The sequence below is a fragment of the Belonocnema kinseyi genome, chromosome 6, assembly GCF_010883055.1.
Source record: "Belonocnema kinseyi isolate 2016_QV_RU_SX_M_011 chromosome 6, B_treatae_v1, whole genome shotgun sequence".
In the NCBI taxonomy this organism is placed as follows: domain Eukaryota; kingdom Metazoa; phylum Arthropoda; class Insecta; order Hymenoptera; family Cynipidae; genus Belonocnema; species Belonocnema kinseyi.
In genome coordinates, this window is record NC_046662.1 from 2,710,452 (window position 1) to 2,730,106 (window position 19,655).

The 19,655-nt window shown below is 27.2% G+C and overlaps 1 protein-coding gene across 5 annotated transcripts in view; it reads left to right on the top strand.

The window, feature by feature from the left end:
* The window catches only part of LOC117174245 (octopamine receptor beta-3R-like), a 324,579-nt gene that overhangs the window by 258,150 nt on the left and 46,774 nt on the right, over window positions 1–19,655 (top strand). For 3 of the 5 annotated variants that reach the window (XM_033363152.1, XM_033363154.1, XM_033363153.1), the window contains one exon: window positions 7,460–7,742. The exons of the other annotated variants lie outside the window; for them this stretch is intronic. In XM_033363152.1, coding sequence (XP_033219043.1) covers window positions 7,460–7,742 — 283 coding nt within the window. The remainder of the gene's footprint in view (window positions 1–7,459; window positions 7,743–19,655) is intronic. 5 annotated transcript variants of the gene reach the window in all.

Here is a 19,655-nt window from a genome sequence, read left to right on the forward strand (position 1 = left end):
AAAAAAGGGATTCGAGAGAAAAAAGTGAACTGGGTGAAACTGTTCTTTTTTATATACATTGTACAAATTTACATATTTGTATTCATTTTAATTGATACACTTTGTTGCATTCAGTCAATAAAAATAATTGGATAATAAGAAATAACTAGAATTATAATAATTTCATCTGTCAAAATTCATCATTTTTTTCCATGTTAACAAGTAAAATTCCAACTGTCTTACTTTCAATTTAATAAGCACGCTGAAGAACATAATTCTTTCCTCATACGAATTACGAAAATGAGCCTCATTACGAATTCGAGGCGCTCAACTTTTTTCTGTCATGAAAGTCACAATTACGTGCTTAAATAAGTTTGCTTTCTTTTCTCAATATGACCTCAAATTATCTTGGAGCATTACCAGCAAAAAACTTGCAAACCTTCAGAGCAGATTATGGCACCTTAAGACAAAAAAAAAACGTTTGACATTACAAATGATACAAAAAAAAGGTTTGAGGAGATATTTTTAGATTATTTTATATTTATGTCTTTTATTTACAAGAAATGATACAAAGTTACACAAAAACGGACAATTTTGCAAAATTACAAACAATTAACTGGATGTCAATTTTTGCATTGTTTTTTGAAAAATAATTTTTTAACTGATGTTTTTTAACCTTAGGAAGATTTCAAAATTAAAAGATTAAGAGATAAAAATATTCTTTTTTCACTAACTGGTTTTTTACTGTATATAATACTATTTGCTTACTTATTATTATCTTATTTATTAAATTAGTTTTTAATAATCAACTGGATCAATAAACTTATTATTTATAATACGTGAGAGCTGATTCATTGATTCAGGATGATTTAAAATTTAGTTAAACTGTTTTTAGAGTGTGACATTTTTTTTTGTCTGTTAAAAATACTACTTTTGAAACAACATAAAAGTTCGCCACAGATATGGATTTAAAAAATTTATAATGAATTATGACAAGTTGGTCGACTAAAAGTAAAATATTTATACTTGTCGCTAAACGTAAACATTTATTTTAATTCGTAACGTTCATTCTAAATATACTTCAACAGAAAAAAGCAAAAATTGCAAAGTAAATCAATTTTGTAATAAATATTTAAATTTTCCCCTTACAAATATCAATTATCAACAAAAAAAGGAACAGTTAAAATTTTAGTTTAAAAAATTAATTCTGAAAAAAACGGATTTTGAAGAAAATAGATCAATTTTCCACCTTACTGATGAATTTTTAACTAAAATTATGAATCTTTACCTAGAATAGCTCAATTTGAAAAAATGAGGTTTTCACTGAAAAAATGAATCTTCAACTAAAATAGTTGAATTTTTAACAATCAAAAATTAATTTGGACTAAAAAAGATAAATTGTCAATCCAAACTTAAATAATGAAATAAATTTAAAAAAAATTGTTTAACACATAAGAAGAATTTTCAACTAGAACTATGGAGTATTTAATTTGAATAAGTTAAATTTTCAGTTAAAAAAACGTTCTACAAAGAAAAACAACTTTAAAACAAAACAAAACTTTAAACGAGAAAGATTAATTTTTAACTAAAATGATGAATGTTTAACTATAACAATTGAATGCTTGACAATAAAGATGAATTTTCAACCAGGAAGAATAATTTCTAGCAAAAAAATTCAAGTTGAAACTAAAAAATATCATTTTTCAACCAAAAATCAAATATTTAATTTTTAGTCAAAAAATGAATTTTGAATCAAAGAGATAAATATTTACATAAAATTACGGAACATACAAATGAAATAGCAGTTAGATTTTAGTTCAAAAAGCAAAATAAATTTCAGCAAAAACAGCAACAAATTTTCAACGAAATCGTTGAATTTTTAGAGAAAGATTCCTTTTCATCCAAACAAAAAAAATTCAATAATATAGTTCATATTATTTCAACCAAAGAAATTAATTTCCAATTAAAATTATGAATCTTGAGATAAAAAATTAATTTTTAACAAAAGAGTTTAACTTTCAACTAATTAATTTTATTTCCGACATAAAAAATTAATTTTAGCCTAAAATCATAAATATTTGATTTTCAACGAAATATTTAAATTCCGAAATAAAAAAGACAAATTTTTACTCAAATTGTGGAGTTTTGAACAAGAAAAGTTCAATTTTTAACCAAAAATGAACATTTAAATTTTCAGTTAAAGGAAATAATTATCAACCATTAACAATAATTTTGCTACAAAAAAAAGACGGCCTTCTCATAAATGAAAAAATAAATAAGAATTAAATGATAAATTCTAATTTAATTCGAGGAAAATAAGATAATCTGAAAAATCTGCGGCTGTAGAAAAAATAGAAATCAGTTTTCTAAATTGACCAAAATTATTAAAGTAATTGAGACTAGAATTTTACTGCGATTGGAAGTAAATTCCATTTTTTTATACTTTTTAATTTTTTTTAAAAAGAATTACATCATTATTTTAGTTCTGTAATTGTTATAAATAAACGAAGCGTCTGATCAAAAAACTAAAAGCATGATTCTATTCGTCTAGGTAATATCTACGTGCACTTTTCTTTAAAACATTTGTTAAACAATTAACGCATTTGTCGATAATTATACATGTTCTCTGTAACCGTGCATATACATAACTTTTGGAATTAATTACACAGGACCACAGAATGGTTTTGGGAGTCTACTGGGATTCGAATAGGTATAATTTATGTTTTTGGGGTCGCTGAAAACGAATCCATTCGCAGAATTGAGCCAGCACGTCAGGATTAGAAGAAAAATCCGAAAAATTATTAAAAACCTGAAATTTCTGCATAAATTTCGTCCCCAAACTTACAAACTCCATATTAACAAGCCTCAAACCCACAAATAACAAACCAATACACCCCAAACCCCAAACCAACAATCCCAAACCCACAAACCCCAGACGCACAAGCTCCATATCCAAAAACACACAAAACCCAAACTTACGAACTCCAAACCCATAAGCTCCATATCTACAAACCTAAAAACACCAAACCCACAAACCCCAAACCCACATACCCACAGACCACACACACACTCACAAATCCCAAAATCCAAACCCAAACCCAATTGAGAAATTGTTACAATTTGGGGTTGGTGTGTTTGGGGTTTGTGGGTTTGGGGTTTTTTAGTTTCGGGTTTGTGGGTTTGGGGTTCGTGGGCTTGAGATTGGTGGTTTGGGTTTTGTACGTTTGTGGATGTGGAGCTTGTGGATTTGTGGGTTCGGGGTTCGTGGGTTTGGATTGTTGGTTTGGGGTTTGGGGTTCGTGGGTTTGGGACTTGTTATTTTGTGGGTTTGGGCCTTGTTATTTTATGAGCTTGGGTCTTGTTAATTTGGGGTTTGTAGGTTTGGGGACAAGATTTGTGCAGAAATTCTAGGTTTTTAACCAGTTTTTGAATTGCACTGAAAATTCTGACGTGCTAGCTCAATTCTGCGCATGGATCCGTGTTCAGCGACCCCAATAAGATAAAGTATACCTATTAGAATCCCAGTAGACTTACAAAACTATTTTGTGGTCCTGTCTTATAATCAAATTGAGATTTTTTCAAATAATTTTTTAAAAAACGCACCTAGATATTCCCAGACGAATACAATCGTCCTTTTAGTTTTTTTTATCAGACGCTTAGCTTGTGTATAATAATTACAGAACTATAAAAAATAATATGATTGTTAAAAAATTATTTGTGAAAAATGCATATTTAGATATTTAGAAGATGCATCCAAAGGTCTATTTAGTTTCTTTATTTTGACTCTTACTTTGCTTACAATTAATTACAGAAGTTTAAAAAAAAGAGGACCTACATATATCCAAGAAGAATGCATTGATGTTATTGGTTTCTCGGTCGGATGCTTAATTTGTTTATAGCAATTGCAAAACTATAAAAAACAATTTAATTGTTTAAAAAATTGTTTTAAAAAAATGCGCTGTTTTACGGTGACGTCAAGTAGAGTCCTCTAGCTGACTTTATCCTTACTGTGGTTAACTACACCCATTATCCTAAGAGAGGGGAGTAATACAAAAGTAAAGTTAAGAAGTAGCCAAAGTGAGGAGTGGGGGATTAGTTTGGCGAAAGTAGGTAAAGTGTGAATGGGAGAGTAGCTGTAGAAGCGTGGGGGGGGGGGGCAGTAGCAAAGTCAGGATAATAAACCAAGTGAGGGTTAGGAAAGTAGTGGAGAAAAAGTTCGGAAGGGGAAGCAGATGAGCAAGTAATCGAGTAGTGGAAGGGAGAGGAAGTAGGAAAAGTGAAAGGAGGAATAGAAAACGTGAGATGAGTGTAGATGGATTACATGAGGCGAAGTAGGAAAAATTAGAACAGTTAAAAAAGAGTAGGGTAGAGGAAGTTCCGAATAGGAAGTAAAGAAAGGTGGAAGTGGGGAAATGGATAGGACAATCAGAAGAGGGAGAAATCGGGGAAGAAATAAGGAAGGAGAGTAGGGAAAAAGAAATATAGTAAGTAAAGAGGCTACCAAAAAGTGAGGAGTTAGAGAGTAGATGGAGTATATAAGAGGAAGTGAGGAAATTAACGATAAGTGAAGTAGGGGTAGAGACAGAGGAGATATTTGCAGATAAGTGTCGATAATTAAGGGAAGTGAGGCTAGAGAAATAGTGGAGAGAAGTCCAGAAAGTAAGAGACAGGGATGGTAGGGAAAGAGCAAAGAATTAGGAAAAGTGAGGGATGAAAAAGTGGGAGGAGGGGCATTATATAAGAAGATGGAAAGTAGACGAAAAGATTGGATGAAAAGAGAGAAAGTATGAAAAGGTGAAAATTGAAATTTGTCTTTTCTTTATTTTCATTATCTTCCCAAGATCAAAAAACAGAAATACAAAATAATTGGTTGGAAAAGTACGGAAATAATGTTAGGAAAAAGTTCTTACTTTCTGCTTAACTTTCTATCACGGCATTTTCTTGTAGGATCAATGACTGAGTTAAAAAATCTTGAAAAACCAACATCAATTTTCAATTTCAAATATGGAAAACTTTTTAGTATTGAATTTAAAACAATATTTAAAAATGCTTTGATTTACCTTGAACTCAGGCTAATTTCACATCATTATTTAGGGAGTATAAAAATTAATTTAATAGGTAAGGAAGTGTCCAGAAATTTTTTTTCGCTTTTTAAAAAAATGCTGGTTTTTCCCCGGTTTTCAAGAAACTCCCCCTTTTCCTCGTTCTTTGCATATATTTCAACTGAATTGACAGAACACAATAAGAAAATCCAACTGTTCTTAGTAAAAGTTAATTTTCATAGTTTAGGATTCTACCATTATATTTTTAATTTGGAATTTATCTCGCTCAGTGAAAAATTTTATTTATTGTTTGAAATTTTAATTGTTTTATTAGAAATTCAGCTACTTTAATAAAGACATTATTTGATCAAAAATTCAACTACTTTGTTAAAAGTTGAACTCTTTTGTTCAAAATTCTTTTTTTTTCGAGGGTCAATTATCTTAGTTGAAAACTAATGTTTCAAACAAAAATCTTACAATTCCATTTTTATTGAATTTTTGGCTAAAAATTAATTTTTTTATCTAAAAATTTGACTATTCCATTTTTTTTAAATATATCTTTCTTATTGAAAAATGCAACCTTTTTAGTAAAATTTTAACTTTTTTCTTCAAAATTAATTTGTCTAACTTATTGTTATAGTTGAAAATTCATCTTTCGGGTAAAAGTTTTTGTTATTTTGCTAAAAATTCATTTTCTTTGTTAAGAATTAATTATCTGTTTAAAAATTCAACTGCTTAGTCAAAAATTAAACTTCTTGGATTGAGGATTTAACTATTTAATTAAAAATTAGTCTATTTTCTTGAACTAAATTTTTTTTTTATTTTAATTAAAATTTTTCTTGGTTCAAATGACAATTATAACATGCTTCTTTGAGAACCCTATTTTCTTTTTTAAAAATTCAACTATTTTCTGAAAAATTCGTGTTTTGGATTGAAAATTCAACAATCTGTAATAAAAATTAAACTCTTTGGTTGATGATTCAACTATTTGTTTAGAATTCGCGATACAATTTGACATTTTTAATGGAATTCAGTTTATTAGAATTTTTTTTCTTTCGTTAAAAATTTTTTTCAAATGAAAATTCACAGATTACATTTTGCGTTAAAAATTATTTTTTTGCTTTATAATTCAGCTTCGTTTGCGACACTTTGTGGTATTAATAAATACCCCCACCCTCTCTTCTTTAGAAAGTCACGTAATATTTGGACGCTTCCTTATATCGCTATCATTCACTTCATTGATATGTCAATTTTTTTGTTAAATGTGCCCGTATATTTCCAGATTTAGATAACAAAATAAAAATTGAAACCCGATATTTCTCCCCCTAGTCTTAAAATATTTTTATTTATGTCTTATAATTATTTATATTATAAGTAGTAATAAATTAGATGAATATAAAGGTTTTCACAGTACCTACAAAAATCTTGAATTAATAGAGTTAAAAAAATAATAATAAACAACGTGGATAAAACATAAAATATTACTTAAAAAATTAATAAGAATTGTTTATGCTAACTCTATTAAAGTTTCATTTATTCTTTCAGTTTTCTAACAAAACACTTCTGAAATTTTTTTTTAAGACGAATGGAAATAAAAAGCATCAGATTAAATTTTAATTTTATATTATAGTGAATTAACCTCTTCACATTTGAAAATTTATAATAGATAATTCTGAAAACTTTAGAACATCATTAGAACCATTGAGCCATTCTTTATAAAAAACACCTCATTCGATTTAGGTTTTGGCACACAAGTGTCGAAGAATCTTTTAAAAATTATTTTTTACACAGAAAAAAGGATATTTTAGGGTTTTCAAAATTTTTGCAAATCTGAAACCCTTTTTTTTTCGTTTGTAAAAACACATTTCAAAAATTTTCATTGATCCCAATAGAGAATAGCCTTCCCCGTGTTTAAAAATAACTCCTCAAGATTTTAATAAGTATATTAATCATTTTTTATATTGAGAATTAATCTGTTCCTTCATACAGAGAAACTGAAGTAAAAAGCGAGTGCTGATGCCACTAAGGGTACAATAAAGAACCCAGTGGGCACAAAATTTGGCGACGTCTTTACGACAACGTTACGACATCTTTAAGACATCTTTACGACATCCTATGTCCATGTCGTTTCGGTGTCTTTGCGATATCGTAAAGACATCGTCAGATCATTCGACTTATTTACAATATCGTAAAGACACCTTAACGACCTTGACATAGGATGTCGTAAAGTTGTCGTAAAGATGTCGTAACAATGTCGTAAATACGTCGCCAAACTTTGTGCACACTAGGAAACTTGCTCTTTAAAAAATTGACTTATAGTGAAAGACGAAGTCTTAAAAGTGAAAATGGAACGTTCCGATTCCATCTAAATTATTAAAATTGAAATTCCACGTTTTTTTGGTTTTTTTCGATTTCATTTGGTACATTTCGGACATCAGGTTTGCGTCTTCGTTGTCAACCGACCATACGGTTTGATAAGTTCCTCCGTCTCATTCTGGATACCAGGGATTGTAATGATTATCATGTACTGGAGGATCTATAAGGAGGCTGTGAGACAAAAAATCCTCTTGAGCAGAGCCTCGAGTAACAGTATTCTCAACAGCATTCGCCAGCATAATTCCAGAACCAGAACTTCCCATCAACTTTTACTACACCAGAATGCCAGTGATTCTCTCAGAAGCAATTACAGAGTATCGGCGATTGAGTTAAATGCCGAGAACGGTGAGTTTACCAACACATTTCAGAAAAATCGATATCTTACTAATAGTATTTAAAATTATCTAAATTTGAGATGAAATTTAAAAAATTCATCTCTATTCAAACTTTGTAGTTGATTTCGAAAATTGCTGCATTGGAGAAAAGAAATTTTAGTCCGTTTTTTAATTTGGAACAGAAGCCTAATTTATTTTTAACCATTTAATGCTTCAAGATCAGTAAAAAAAAATAAAGAATAAAAATTAGATTACCAACTACCTTCTTTGCGTCACTAAAGAAGAACACTGAAGAAGATAGAAGACACTACAGAAGAACATTTTTTAAAGCCAAGACTTCCTCTTCGGGGCTAAATTAATTTAGACTTTCACATCAGGTATTGTTGAACAGAAAATTATCGGAATAAATAGTAGAAACTTTTCTTCTATTTATAAAATATAATATTCTGAATAGATTTTTTCTAAATTAATATATATAACAAATTATTCCAATTTGGACTTCCTCATCAGCGCTAAATTAATTTAGACTATCTCATCAGGTATTTTTTACAAGAAAACTAAAGGTATAAAATATAGAAACTTATTTTCCTATATATAAAATGTATTAATCTGAATAAATTAGCTCAGAATCAATTAATAAAAACAAACTACAGTCAAACCTGGATTTAATGTTAATTTTCGGACTCTTTCTTGTTTCTCTCTCTGTTTTGTGAAGCTTGAATGAGCATCGCACATCCTCCCGCAGCCCCTCTCACCTATCCCCACCGCGCGGCGTCAATTCTCGGAAACATTAAATCGAGGATCACTAAATCCAGGTTTTACTGTATACTATTTTAATATATTAAATGAAATCCACATTCTCCTGAACCATTTAATGGACCAAAAACAAAGCACAAAAAAGCTCAGAAATAAAAATTGGATTTCCAACTTCCACCTTCCCGGCTCATTAGAGACAAATGAAGCATCGGCTTGAAGAATTTTGTAGGAACAAAGATTTTGTCGCACTAAAATCTATCTTATAACTGTTACTTATTATATTTTTATCAGAGAAGGGATTATATTTGAAATTCAAGAAATTTAAATTAGATTAAAATCTAAATTAAAAATTCTATTTAACGTCCAATAATCAAATTGATGCAAACTCCTGTTAACAAAAAAACAAGAATCTAACGACCAAATTTGGTCCACGACGAACAAACAAAAACAAGCAAAAAACAAAAAATAAACAAAAAGCCCTATCGTAATCTGCAAAAAAAACAATTTTCGGTCAAAAATAAAAAAGAGGAAAGACAAAATGTGAAGGGAACCAACGACACCCCCTTCCTTTTTTTTCCTTTCATCTTCTTTATTTTTATTATCATCAAATTTCAATACATTAAAATTCAAAATAAAAATAAAAAATAAAAAAATGATAAAATTGCATTACCAACGTTTCGGTACTCGTACTTATCAAAGCAAGAAAAATGTAATAAGTAGAAAATGACATCACCGAAGAACAGCTGCTCTCTCTTTGATACCTGAGAATTAAATGTTTTTGTTTGTTCTTTGTGGTCCAAATGTAGTCGTTGGATTCTTGTTTCTTTTTCTTTTAATAGGATTTCGCATCAGTATTATATGATGATTATATAATATTATATGAATTCGAAAAACAGTTTTTTATAAACGTGTCTGTCTGCTCGTCTGTCTGTGGAGTTTCAGTTTGTTAACGCGATAACTTCCGAAAGAATTGACAAATTGGATTGGTCTTTGGTATATTCTGTTAGTTTTCGTTTAGTTAGCCATTTTTTATAAAAGTTCAGAAAGTGAGCGCATTTTGAAAATTTTTTAGAGCACTTTTTCCGAATTTGAAAATTCTATGGACGGGTATTCATGGTAGGAAAAAAGACGAACAAATTGTCTTGATAAATTTTGTTAATTGAAAAAAAATTACTAGAGTTATTGGGAATGGTTACCCTGCGATGCGCCACATGTTGACAAACATCGGAAATAGAAAGAATAGGTACGATTTTTAAAATGCATTTTAATTTGTGCATAAAAGTGTTTTAATAATTTGATTGTAGAGTTTAAATAATTTTATTGGATACGCAAAATAAGTCCTTATCGAAAAGAAAGGGTTTTATATGGAATTTACATCTTATATAGTGAAAAAACACATTATTTCACAGAAATATTTGTCTAAAAAAAAACAAATAATTATTGTACTATTTATTGACTTTTGAGAGATTATAAACCTAAACGAACTTATTTGGAAGCAAAAATGAAATCAAAGTAAATTTTTATTTATTTATACGCAATATATTTAGTATTTAAAAATCTAATCTAAAAGTTAGGTTAGAATTCATATTTCAATTCCAATCATCTATTGTTCATATGTTTTGCATAACCTGGATAAAAATTTATCATTACATACATTAATCAGAATTTACTTAAGCCTACAATGCATTGAAACTTACATGAAAGAGCGAAATAATAAAATACATCTTTAAAATTGCACCTACTCTTTCTATAGTTCCAGTTTTAGGCACTAGATGGCGAAATTGAACTTTTGGACAAATGATACAAGGTTACGAAAAAACTGAGGAGACAAAATTTATTCATTCAAAAAAGCGCTACAAATTTTGTATTAATAATTTTTTTCAATAAAATGACTAGTTGTTGTTTTGATCGTAAAAATAACACTGACAATAAAAAAATCAAATTATTGGAAAAAAAATGCAAGGTACGAGAACAGATGAATGAAAAAAATGTGCATTTAAAAAAGATCTACAAATTTGTAATAAACTTTTGTTATCAAAATACATTAAAAATGAAAAAAGTAACTTTTTGGAAAAGCGACACAAGCTACAATATCATTTTAACTAAAAAAATGTTCGTCTAAGTTATATCTGCGCATTTTTTAGAACCACTTCCCACCAGAATGCACAGAACTTCTGTGTGTATGTAGATTTTTAATCTTTTGGCACAATTTTTGGATAAAAATTTAAAATTGAGCGCATTTTGAAAATTTTTCAGAAAAGTTTGTACAAAATCAAAATTTCTCTTAACTGCTGTTAATAGTATTCAAAAAGATGAACAATTATCCTTATGATGCAGAATATAAAAAAAAGACAAGATAAGAAAAATTTTGCTTTTTGAATACCCTACAAGAATATCATAAAAACTTTTCGAATTTTCTTGATAAATCGAAGATGCAATGAAAAAAATGATTAGACAAAAGTTGCTCGTGGTTAAATAATTAAATATAATATATAGTTGATATAATAATTTTGAAAATAATGTAGAAAAGTTCCAATTTTGGATAAAATCAAGCGCGAAGCACGAGATACGTCATGAGAATGTGTTCGTTAAAGCCCAAGGAGCTTTAACTAAAGAGTATTCGCAATCAGCAAACTACAGTTGTCGATTCTTTGACCTTTAATTTTAAAAGGCTTGTGCACAAATGTGGTAGAAATATAAAGGCCGAGTTTTTTATACTTTTTTTAGTTTTCTTTCGAATAATTAATAATATCAAAATTTCATTAGGTAAACAAGGTGGCCGAAAAACTTTATTTTCAAAATGCCCTCACCTTTTTCTGATTTTCCCTAAAAACAAAATTTCAGATTTGACTGAGTAGTTAAATTTTAACCCAAACAGAGGAAGTTTTAACCAAATACTCACATTTTTTAAGAAAAAGTTTGAACTTCAACCAAAAACCGTTAAATTTTCAATCAAATTAACGCATTCTTCTGAAGACAGTTGAATTTTCAACAACAAAAAAATTCAATCCAAAAGAATACATTTTCTGTCCAAATAAATTTTCAATAAAATGAATGAATTTTCGACCAAATATTGTAATTTTTAAACAAAAATGATGAATTTTTTAGAAAACAAATAAATTCTTAACAAAAAATGTAATAGCTGATATTTCTACAAAAAAACTATTTTCAACAAAATAATGACATTTTCAAACAAATAAATATAAATTCAACAAAATAGTTGTATTTTTAAGAAAAATGACTATATTTCTACCAAAAAAACGAATACAAAAACATGAATTTTTAAACAAATAGTTGAATTTCAACTAAAAATAAATATTTTTTAACTAAAAATGGAAAGGTAAATTTTCAGTAGAATATTTTTGGTGCTATTTTTGAGGCAAAATACAAGGGGGTTGGTAAGTTCAATATTAAAAGTTATTGAGTGGAAATAATTTCTGAAGCATTCCTTAAGAAGGGACTGATGACTTTGATACAGAGTTACTCGATCGAAAAAAGATTGGACATTTTTTTTGTAATGGTTAAAAAGCTTTTGAAATTCCAGGTCGAATGCCACCCAATAGAGATATTTCTGATTTTTAAAGAGGATCTGTCACATCGATTTTTTTTACATAAAGAATTTCTACAAATATACACATCTATTTTAACTTCTTTCATCAATTGATAAAAATGTGGCAACAATTAGAAAATCTAATGAATGTTATCTTTGAAATCTTATTTTTATTTTAAGCCAAGAATATTGAAAAAATACTTATGGTTTCCTTAATTACGAATAAAAATGAAATTTTAACTTTGAAAAAACATCCGTGAAAAAATTCGTATTTTAATCTTTCCAGTAGCTTAGTGGTAGGAGTACCCGACCGGCAATCAGTAGACCTGTGGTTCGATTCCCAGCGGAGCAAACAGGAGGGATCTTTTTTACAGATGAAATTTATTTTTAAAATTTTAGAAAAAACTTTAAATTTTGAATTTAAATCTTTGTAGATTTCTATTTTTCCGTAATGTGATTAGTATATTTATCTGATCAGTCATTTCCATCCCCGATGATAATACAAATTTCTCATGAATAAAAATGTCCAAACATTGCACCGAGATTGGATTTTTTATTAATATTTTGGAAACCCGTGAAATTCTAAAATTTTAAAAGTACTGATTTTTAATCCAACAAAATCCATAAAGTTAAAAAATGCGATTTTGAAGATTCCGTACTGTAAATTTTGTATTTTTTTCAACTTTCCTAGAGCATGGCACAAGTGAAAGTTGAGGTACAAAAATGGATAAATTCTTGAATTTTTTTAAAAACTATTTACAGATTTTTTTTAACAAGTTATCGTATTCCACAGTAATCAGTCATTTAAAATGCCGCTCACACTTACCGTAAGGATACTTTCTCAGAGTAAAAAAAAGAACGAATGTACACTTAAGTCGAGGCTAAACAAAAGTATTTTAATTAAAAGCAGGCGCGCATTTCTCAGAGATTTTTTACCTTTTTTCTAGAATCTGCCTTGTCTTCTTAATATAGATCTGTGGAATTCCACTTTAAATTATAAAACATATTTTTTTAATTTATATCGTTTCTTTATTCATAGAAAAAAATGGAAAAGAATTGGTATGACTTTTAAAGAGTACCGTTTTTTGAGAAATACTTGCATTTATTCAAAGACAGCTACAACAAGTGAAAACAATACAAAAAATGTTTTCCAGTGGCAACGCAATATTTAAGAATTTATTGAATTTGTTACGAACAAATAAGTCCATTTCTCAACCTTTTCTGTAGAATTTTTCAATTGATTCTTTTAATTTTCTTCAATTCACCCTATCTCAATTTTTTCTTTTCTTTCCTCTTTTTTACAATTTCTTATTATTTTTTGATTAGTAAACAAAAATGAAAATAAAATTAGTTTGACTTTCAAAGAGTACCGTTTTTTTCGAAATAAAATAAGTAAAAAATATCCATAAAAGTTTTTTTATAGGAACGTGGATATTTAAAAATTTATTGAATATTTTATAAAGAAATAAGTGCATTTCTCAAGAAGTTTTACCTTTTATGTTGAATTTTTCAATTGATTCTTGCAACTTTCTTCAATTCACCCTATCTCAATTTTATTCTTTTTTTTCTGTAAATTCTCATCAGTGTAATTTCTCTGCAAATCATGAAAAAATTGTTTACAGTTTCTGTTAATTTGTTATTTATAAGAAAAAATTATTTAGAGTTTTAAAGAATACCGTTTTTTGTCGAAATCAAATAAGTGAAAAATATCCATTTAAGGTTTCTCATAGGAACGCCAATGTTTAAAAATTTATTGAATTTGTTATAAACAAATAAGCGTATGAAAATCGTTTCGTGGTAACTGACTGCAGTCCGTTACATAATTCGCACTTTTAATAAAAAAAAAAGACTTTCTATTGAACTAGTAAAAGTTATAAAATAATTAATTAATTTATAAACAAATTTCATGAACAATGATCTACAACAGGTATTTTTAATTAAATAAGTTAAGGGTTTTCTATAGAATCAAGCAAATTACTCGCTAGTGACACATATTTAGAGTATTAGGAACTTGCATAACAGTTTATGATTGTTTATACAATGTTAATTAACAAATGCATAATCTGGCTATTTTCCAAACTGTTAATGTGCTTTCAACGTGAATAATTGTTAATAACTATCTTTTAAACATTTCCAGACTCTTATAACAATAAATGAATGCACTTGTTAATTAAATTTATTTAAACAATTATAAATTATTATCGATTGACAGCAAATACTCAATACTAATAATTTTTCAATATTTAGCAATATTTCACTGTTACATAAAAATGATCCATTATAAATCAAATTTTTCAAATCAAAGCATTTAAAAGTGAAGCATTTTTAATTAAAAACCTTAAAAGTTTAATAGTTCAAAATGATACATTGAAACTTGCAACGTTGCAATTTAAATTGTTCCATTTTTTGGGTTTTATAGATCCGGGAAGAAACTCTTATGGTTTCAGTCGGGTATCCGTCCGGATTTACTTTGACAAGAATCGATATCAGATTCGAGACGAGACTCGAGACGCGATTCAAGACTAAGGTCGACTTTAGACTCAAAACGAGGTTCAAGACAAGATTCGAAACGACATTCGAAGTGAAACTGGCGATGAGACGAGACGAGACTTGAGGCGATGATCTCAAGACTAGATGAGATTCGAGACAAAAATATATTCGATACGAGATTCAAGACAAGATTCGAAGCCATATTCGAGGTGATAGTCGAAGAGAAACGAGATTTAAGGCAAAACTGGGGGCGATTTTTCAGATGAGGGTCGAGGCAAGACAAAATTCGAGATTCGACTGTTAAAAATAAATTTCTCAGTTTTTAGAAAAATGGGACAAATAACTAGTTATTAACTTATAAAATGCCTCAACTCACTTTTTTATTATTTTCTGCATTGAAAAACATTGTTCGCTTTAAAGTTATATTTAAAGTCGAAATTTTACTATGCGTTGCAATATTTCATCAGAGAATTGCTCGTAAAAAGTGAAAATTCCTGAAAATAGAAATATAAATCACTCGTAAATTTTAGAGGTCTTGGCAATGTTCCATTTTTGAAAAGAATGTATTGTTCATTTTGTATAAACGGTCAGCTTATGATTTCTAGATTTTGCCAAAAGCTTTATCAACAAGCTAATAAATATCAGCTCAGGATCTATCTATATGTATACTTGCTTGCTACAAAAAAAGTAACTGGTTATATTTTAGGACAGTTCTACCAGGTCAATTTGGTCAAAAATACGCTCCTATAAAACTCTTTTTTTGAAATTTATTTTATGAGTAATTTTTTCAAATTATAATAATTACTATAGTTAATAATACACGTTTATTATTTTATTTATTCAAAAATTGTATTATTTACTTATATTTTATGTCAGTCGTCTGATTTCACGACCAAAAATAGTATAGACATTATGGCACCGATTTTGAATCATATATCGTACATCACTCGTAGCATTAGGAACGTCCTCACTTCTTGCGATGTAACATACTGTATTAATATACACGCCTGATCAATTTTTTTATCATATTCAATCTTCTGATTAAAGTTTAAAGTAATATCACGAAAATATTTTCTTGTTTCGTAGAATCTATTATCGAAAGTGATGGATACCTAAACTACCAATCACCGGTCTAGAACGTCAACGTAACCTAAGATATTCCAAAACTTTTGAATTACCCTACACGAAAAACTTATTCCATGTTGTATATTAAATATATTTGCAATTTTATGATTTTCGTTTAAAATAACCCATTCCTGCTGATAAACGTTAACACAACCTTAAATTCTCCCAAAATTTTAAATCTTCTTTAAAATCTATGTTAATTAATAATTTCTGTGAAAAACATCAACGTGACCTAAAAAGTGATGTTAGAATTAAAGATAATCCTTAAAATCGACTGTATTTTAGATAATATTTTTCCAATTAAAACAAAAATTCTAAAAAGTTCCGAGTAATTAAATTTTGACCTCTATTTTTCAACAAAACACCCATTTTTTCTTCGAAGCCCTGTGTTTTCTGACATAATTCAGATATTCCAATCAAGTATAGATGACCGATTCCCGTTGTAAAACACCAACATAACCTAAAATTGTTAAAAATTTTGAATGTCCTTTAAAATATAAGGTTTTCCTCTACAAACACAAAATTGTTGAAAGATTCTAAATATTGTTCAAATAATAATGATTTTTGTTTGAAAATAAAAATTTTTAATGCAAAACGTAAACTAAAACTGTAAATAAAGTATAAATCTATTTTTTAATTTAATAACTTTGTAAGAAAAATTTATTTTTTGACGAAAAGAAAGCTAACATAACCTATAAAGACATTCGTAATTGTAATTTTGATTCTTGAAATCGAATAATTGTTGCTTGAAACGTCGATTATCGGTGTAAAACGCTAACATAACCTAAAATCGTTTAAAACTGGTAAATTAGGTAAGAGCAAAAAATTATTTTAAATTGTATATCTCCTTTCAAATCTATATCAATATTTTCAGCGAAAATCTCTTCCTTAAACCAAAATTGTACACAATTTTTGAAATATTTTTTTAATGTGATTATTTTTTATTAAAAGCACATATTTTTATTCTAGAAAGCAAACATAACCTTAAATTCTTAAAAAGTTTTGGATCTTCTTTAAAATATAATTATTTTATTTTAAAAAGTCAATTCCCAACGGAAAATACTAAAATTATCAGAAATTGTTCAAGCTTGTAAATATTATTATTTTTAACAAAAATAATTGAATTTAGAGCTAATGACTTTCAATTAAAATAATTAATAATTTATGACAAAAAACTGAACAGTTGCATTTTCAAACAAAAATTATGAATTTGCAACAAAAAAGACAATATTTTATGTTAATAATAAACAATATTTTTATCTCGAATGAAAAAGGGGTAAATTCGTTCAATAAGACGAATTGCAATTGAAACAAAAAGTTGCAATTTTTATAACAAAATATTAAATTTCTACTAAAGAAGATGAATTTTTAAACCATAAGGGCGAATTTTCGACAAAATTGTTTATTTTTAACCAAAAAATATTTTTTAATCAAAAACAAAAAATTTAGGCAAATTATAATTATCATGGGAAAAAAGCTTTTAATACAAAATGAAAATGTTAAATAACTATTTACTTTTAAAGTTTTTACAACTCGATTAAAATCTTCCAGATTAATTTTTGACGATTTTAGATATCTTTTATAATATTTCAAAATCTTTTTAAAAATTAATACAAATTAAAAATTTTACTTCTTATGATTTTTCTATAATTTTGAAATTTTTCGGCCAAATTGAAGGGCTTCCACTTAATCTTCGAAATTCTTTTTTGAGCATTTTGGAACCGTTTTGGAATGTTTCAGAAACTTTTTAAATATTCTCACAGAATAAATTTTTTCTAATAAAAAATCGTTTAAAATTATGTCCGAAATCTGAATAATTTTTTTAATTCATTTGAAACATTTCAATATTTTCATAAAGCTTCTAAACTTTTCATCTGAAGTCTTCATAAATCTACTTTTTTGTTTTAAATTATTCGAAATATTTGTAAGTTTGAAATAATTTTTATATATTTTTAAAACTTTTAAATGCCTTTCAAAATTATTAGAATGTTTTCCAAAATTTTATAATTTTCCAAAATTTAAACTTTTTCTTTTCAATCTTCTATATACTTTCTCAAAATTTTATAAAACATTTGAGATGTTTTGAAATCTTCTTAAATATTTCCTGCGAAATAATTTTTCAAAGTAAAAACTTATTTAAAATTTTATTTGCCACATTTTGCTTAATTTTTTGTGTAATCTTTATTAAATCAAAGAATGTTTTTCGTCAGAACTTTTGAAACTTTGAAATTATTTTTTAAATAATTGTCAATTTTCATAAAACATGCAGAAATTTAAAAAAAATTTATTCAGAGTGAAAATTTTATAAAAAGTTGTAACATAAAGAATAAAAAAAATAAGAAGCATTTTTGAATAAGACATTGAAGGTTGAAGCATGAAACAAATCAATTTTAATCTCAGCGCACATTTTTTTATTAGAGGTTTAAATATTTAAAAAGGTCACTAATATAATTAGAAAAGAATCTTTTGTTATTAGTATTTTACACTCAGAAAAAATATTTTTGAATTCAATAAAAATTGCCTTGAATCAAACAAAAATGTTTATTGTCCGTCAGTCTAAAAGAATTATTTAGATATAAATAAATTTATGTGGTTAAAAGAAATTGTTTTTTATTTCAATAATCACTCTTGTTTATTTTAGGTAATTTTCATCAGTTATAACTTATTTTTGGTTCAATAAAAAAATTTCTTTTAAAGAAACAGGTTATTGAAAACAGGAAAAATATTATTCTGTTTGTATGTTATTTGAAATTGTTTCTGCAAGAAATCCGTGCATTTCTGTAATATTTGGCAAACCATTTTAAGAATGAATGCACAACTGATTGGTTGCAATTTCCAACTTTGAGACTGATCCAGAAGAAGTTTAAACTTACATTTCTTATTTTATAAAGAGAACTTTTATAGAAAACTTTTGCACTTCTGGCAGCCCCTATAAGAATTTTTCTTGAAATATAGTACGATTTCAGAAGTTAACTTTTGCCATAGCAAATATCCAATCTTGATTTAATTTTTCTTTCGGGTTTTAAATATTTTCTTATTTACTTTTAAATATGCTTTTAATCATTTTTGGATAGGACTCGTATTCCTGGTTTAGCCATCGAAAAAAAATCTGTGAAAAAAATCGAAAATTGTAGCTTTTGAAAAAATCTATTTCAATTATTTTTTAATAGTATTAGTATTTTTTTAAGTTTCGAAAATTCTATGAATATAATTTTATCCCAATTGTAAGAATCTCAAAAGAAAAATATTTAAAGAGACTAGTTTTAACCACAATATTAAAAAAGACATTATAGATCTTAAGACCACAGAAAATTTGCATTTAACCATTTTTCATTAGATTAATTTTCTCAGTTTATACCCACAAAAATCGACTAAAAAAACTGGAAATTTCACTTTAGATCAAAACCATGTTAGTTACAGAGAAAATCTTTAAAAGGGGAATTCTACCTTTTTAAAAATACCTGGGTACCTTCTATAAACCATTTTTTTCATAGGGATATTGTTTAAAATTTTTAAGTTTAAAAAATTCTAAGAAAATAATAAAAAATAATTAATTAAACATTCCAAGTTTAATACAAAAGTAAGTTATCTCTATAACAACAAAATTGTAGCTTTTCACAAAACTTGCGAAAATTCGATTTTTTTATAAAACTTATATTTCGAATATTTTATAGGTCAAAAATTTTATGCAAAAATCTAAAATTAAAAAACCATAGAAAATTATATAAAAAATCCTCATTTGAGTCCAAACGTAAAAATTTCGAAAAAAATTGTGACTTTTCGGAAAACTTACAAGTTGGATTTTAACCATTTTCTGAAGAGAAGTAAAAATGTCGAAAAAATTAAAAGTAACTTTTTTTTTAACCTATTAATTCGCTTTTAACTATTTTATCATAAATTTCGCTTTTTTAGTTGAAGCCATGAGAAATTCTGTGAAAAAATCTATCATTCCAATTTTGGCTTGAGCGTAAAAATTTTGAAAAAGTGGTAGCTTTTCGAAAA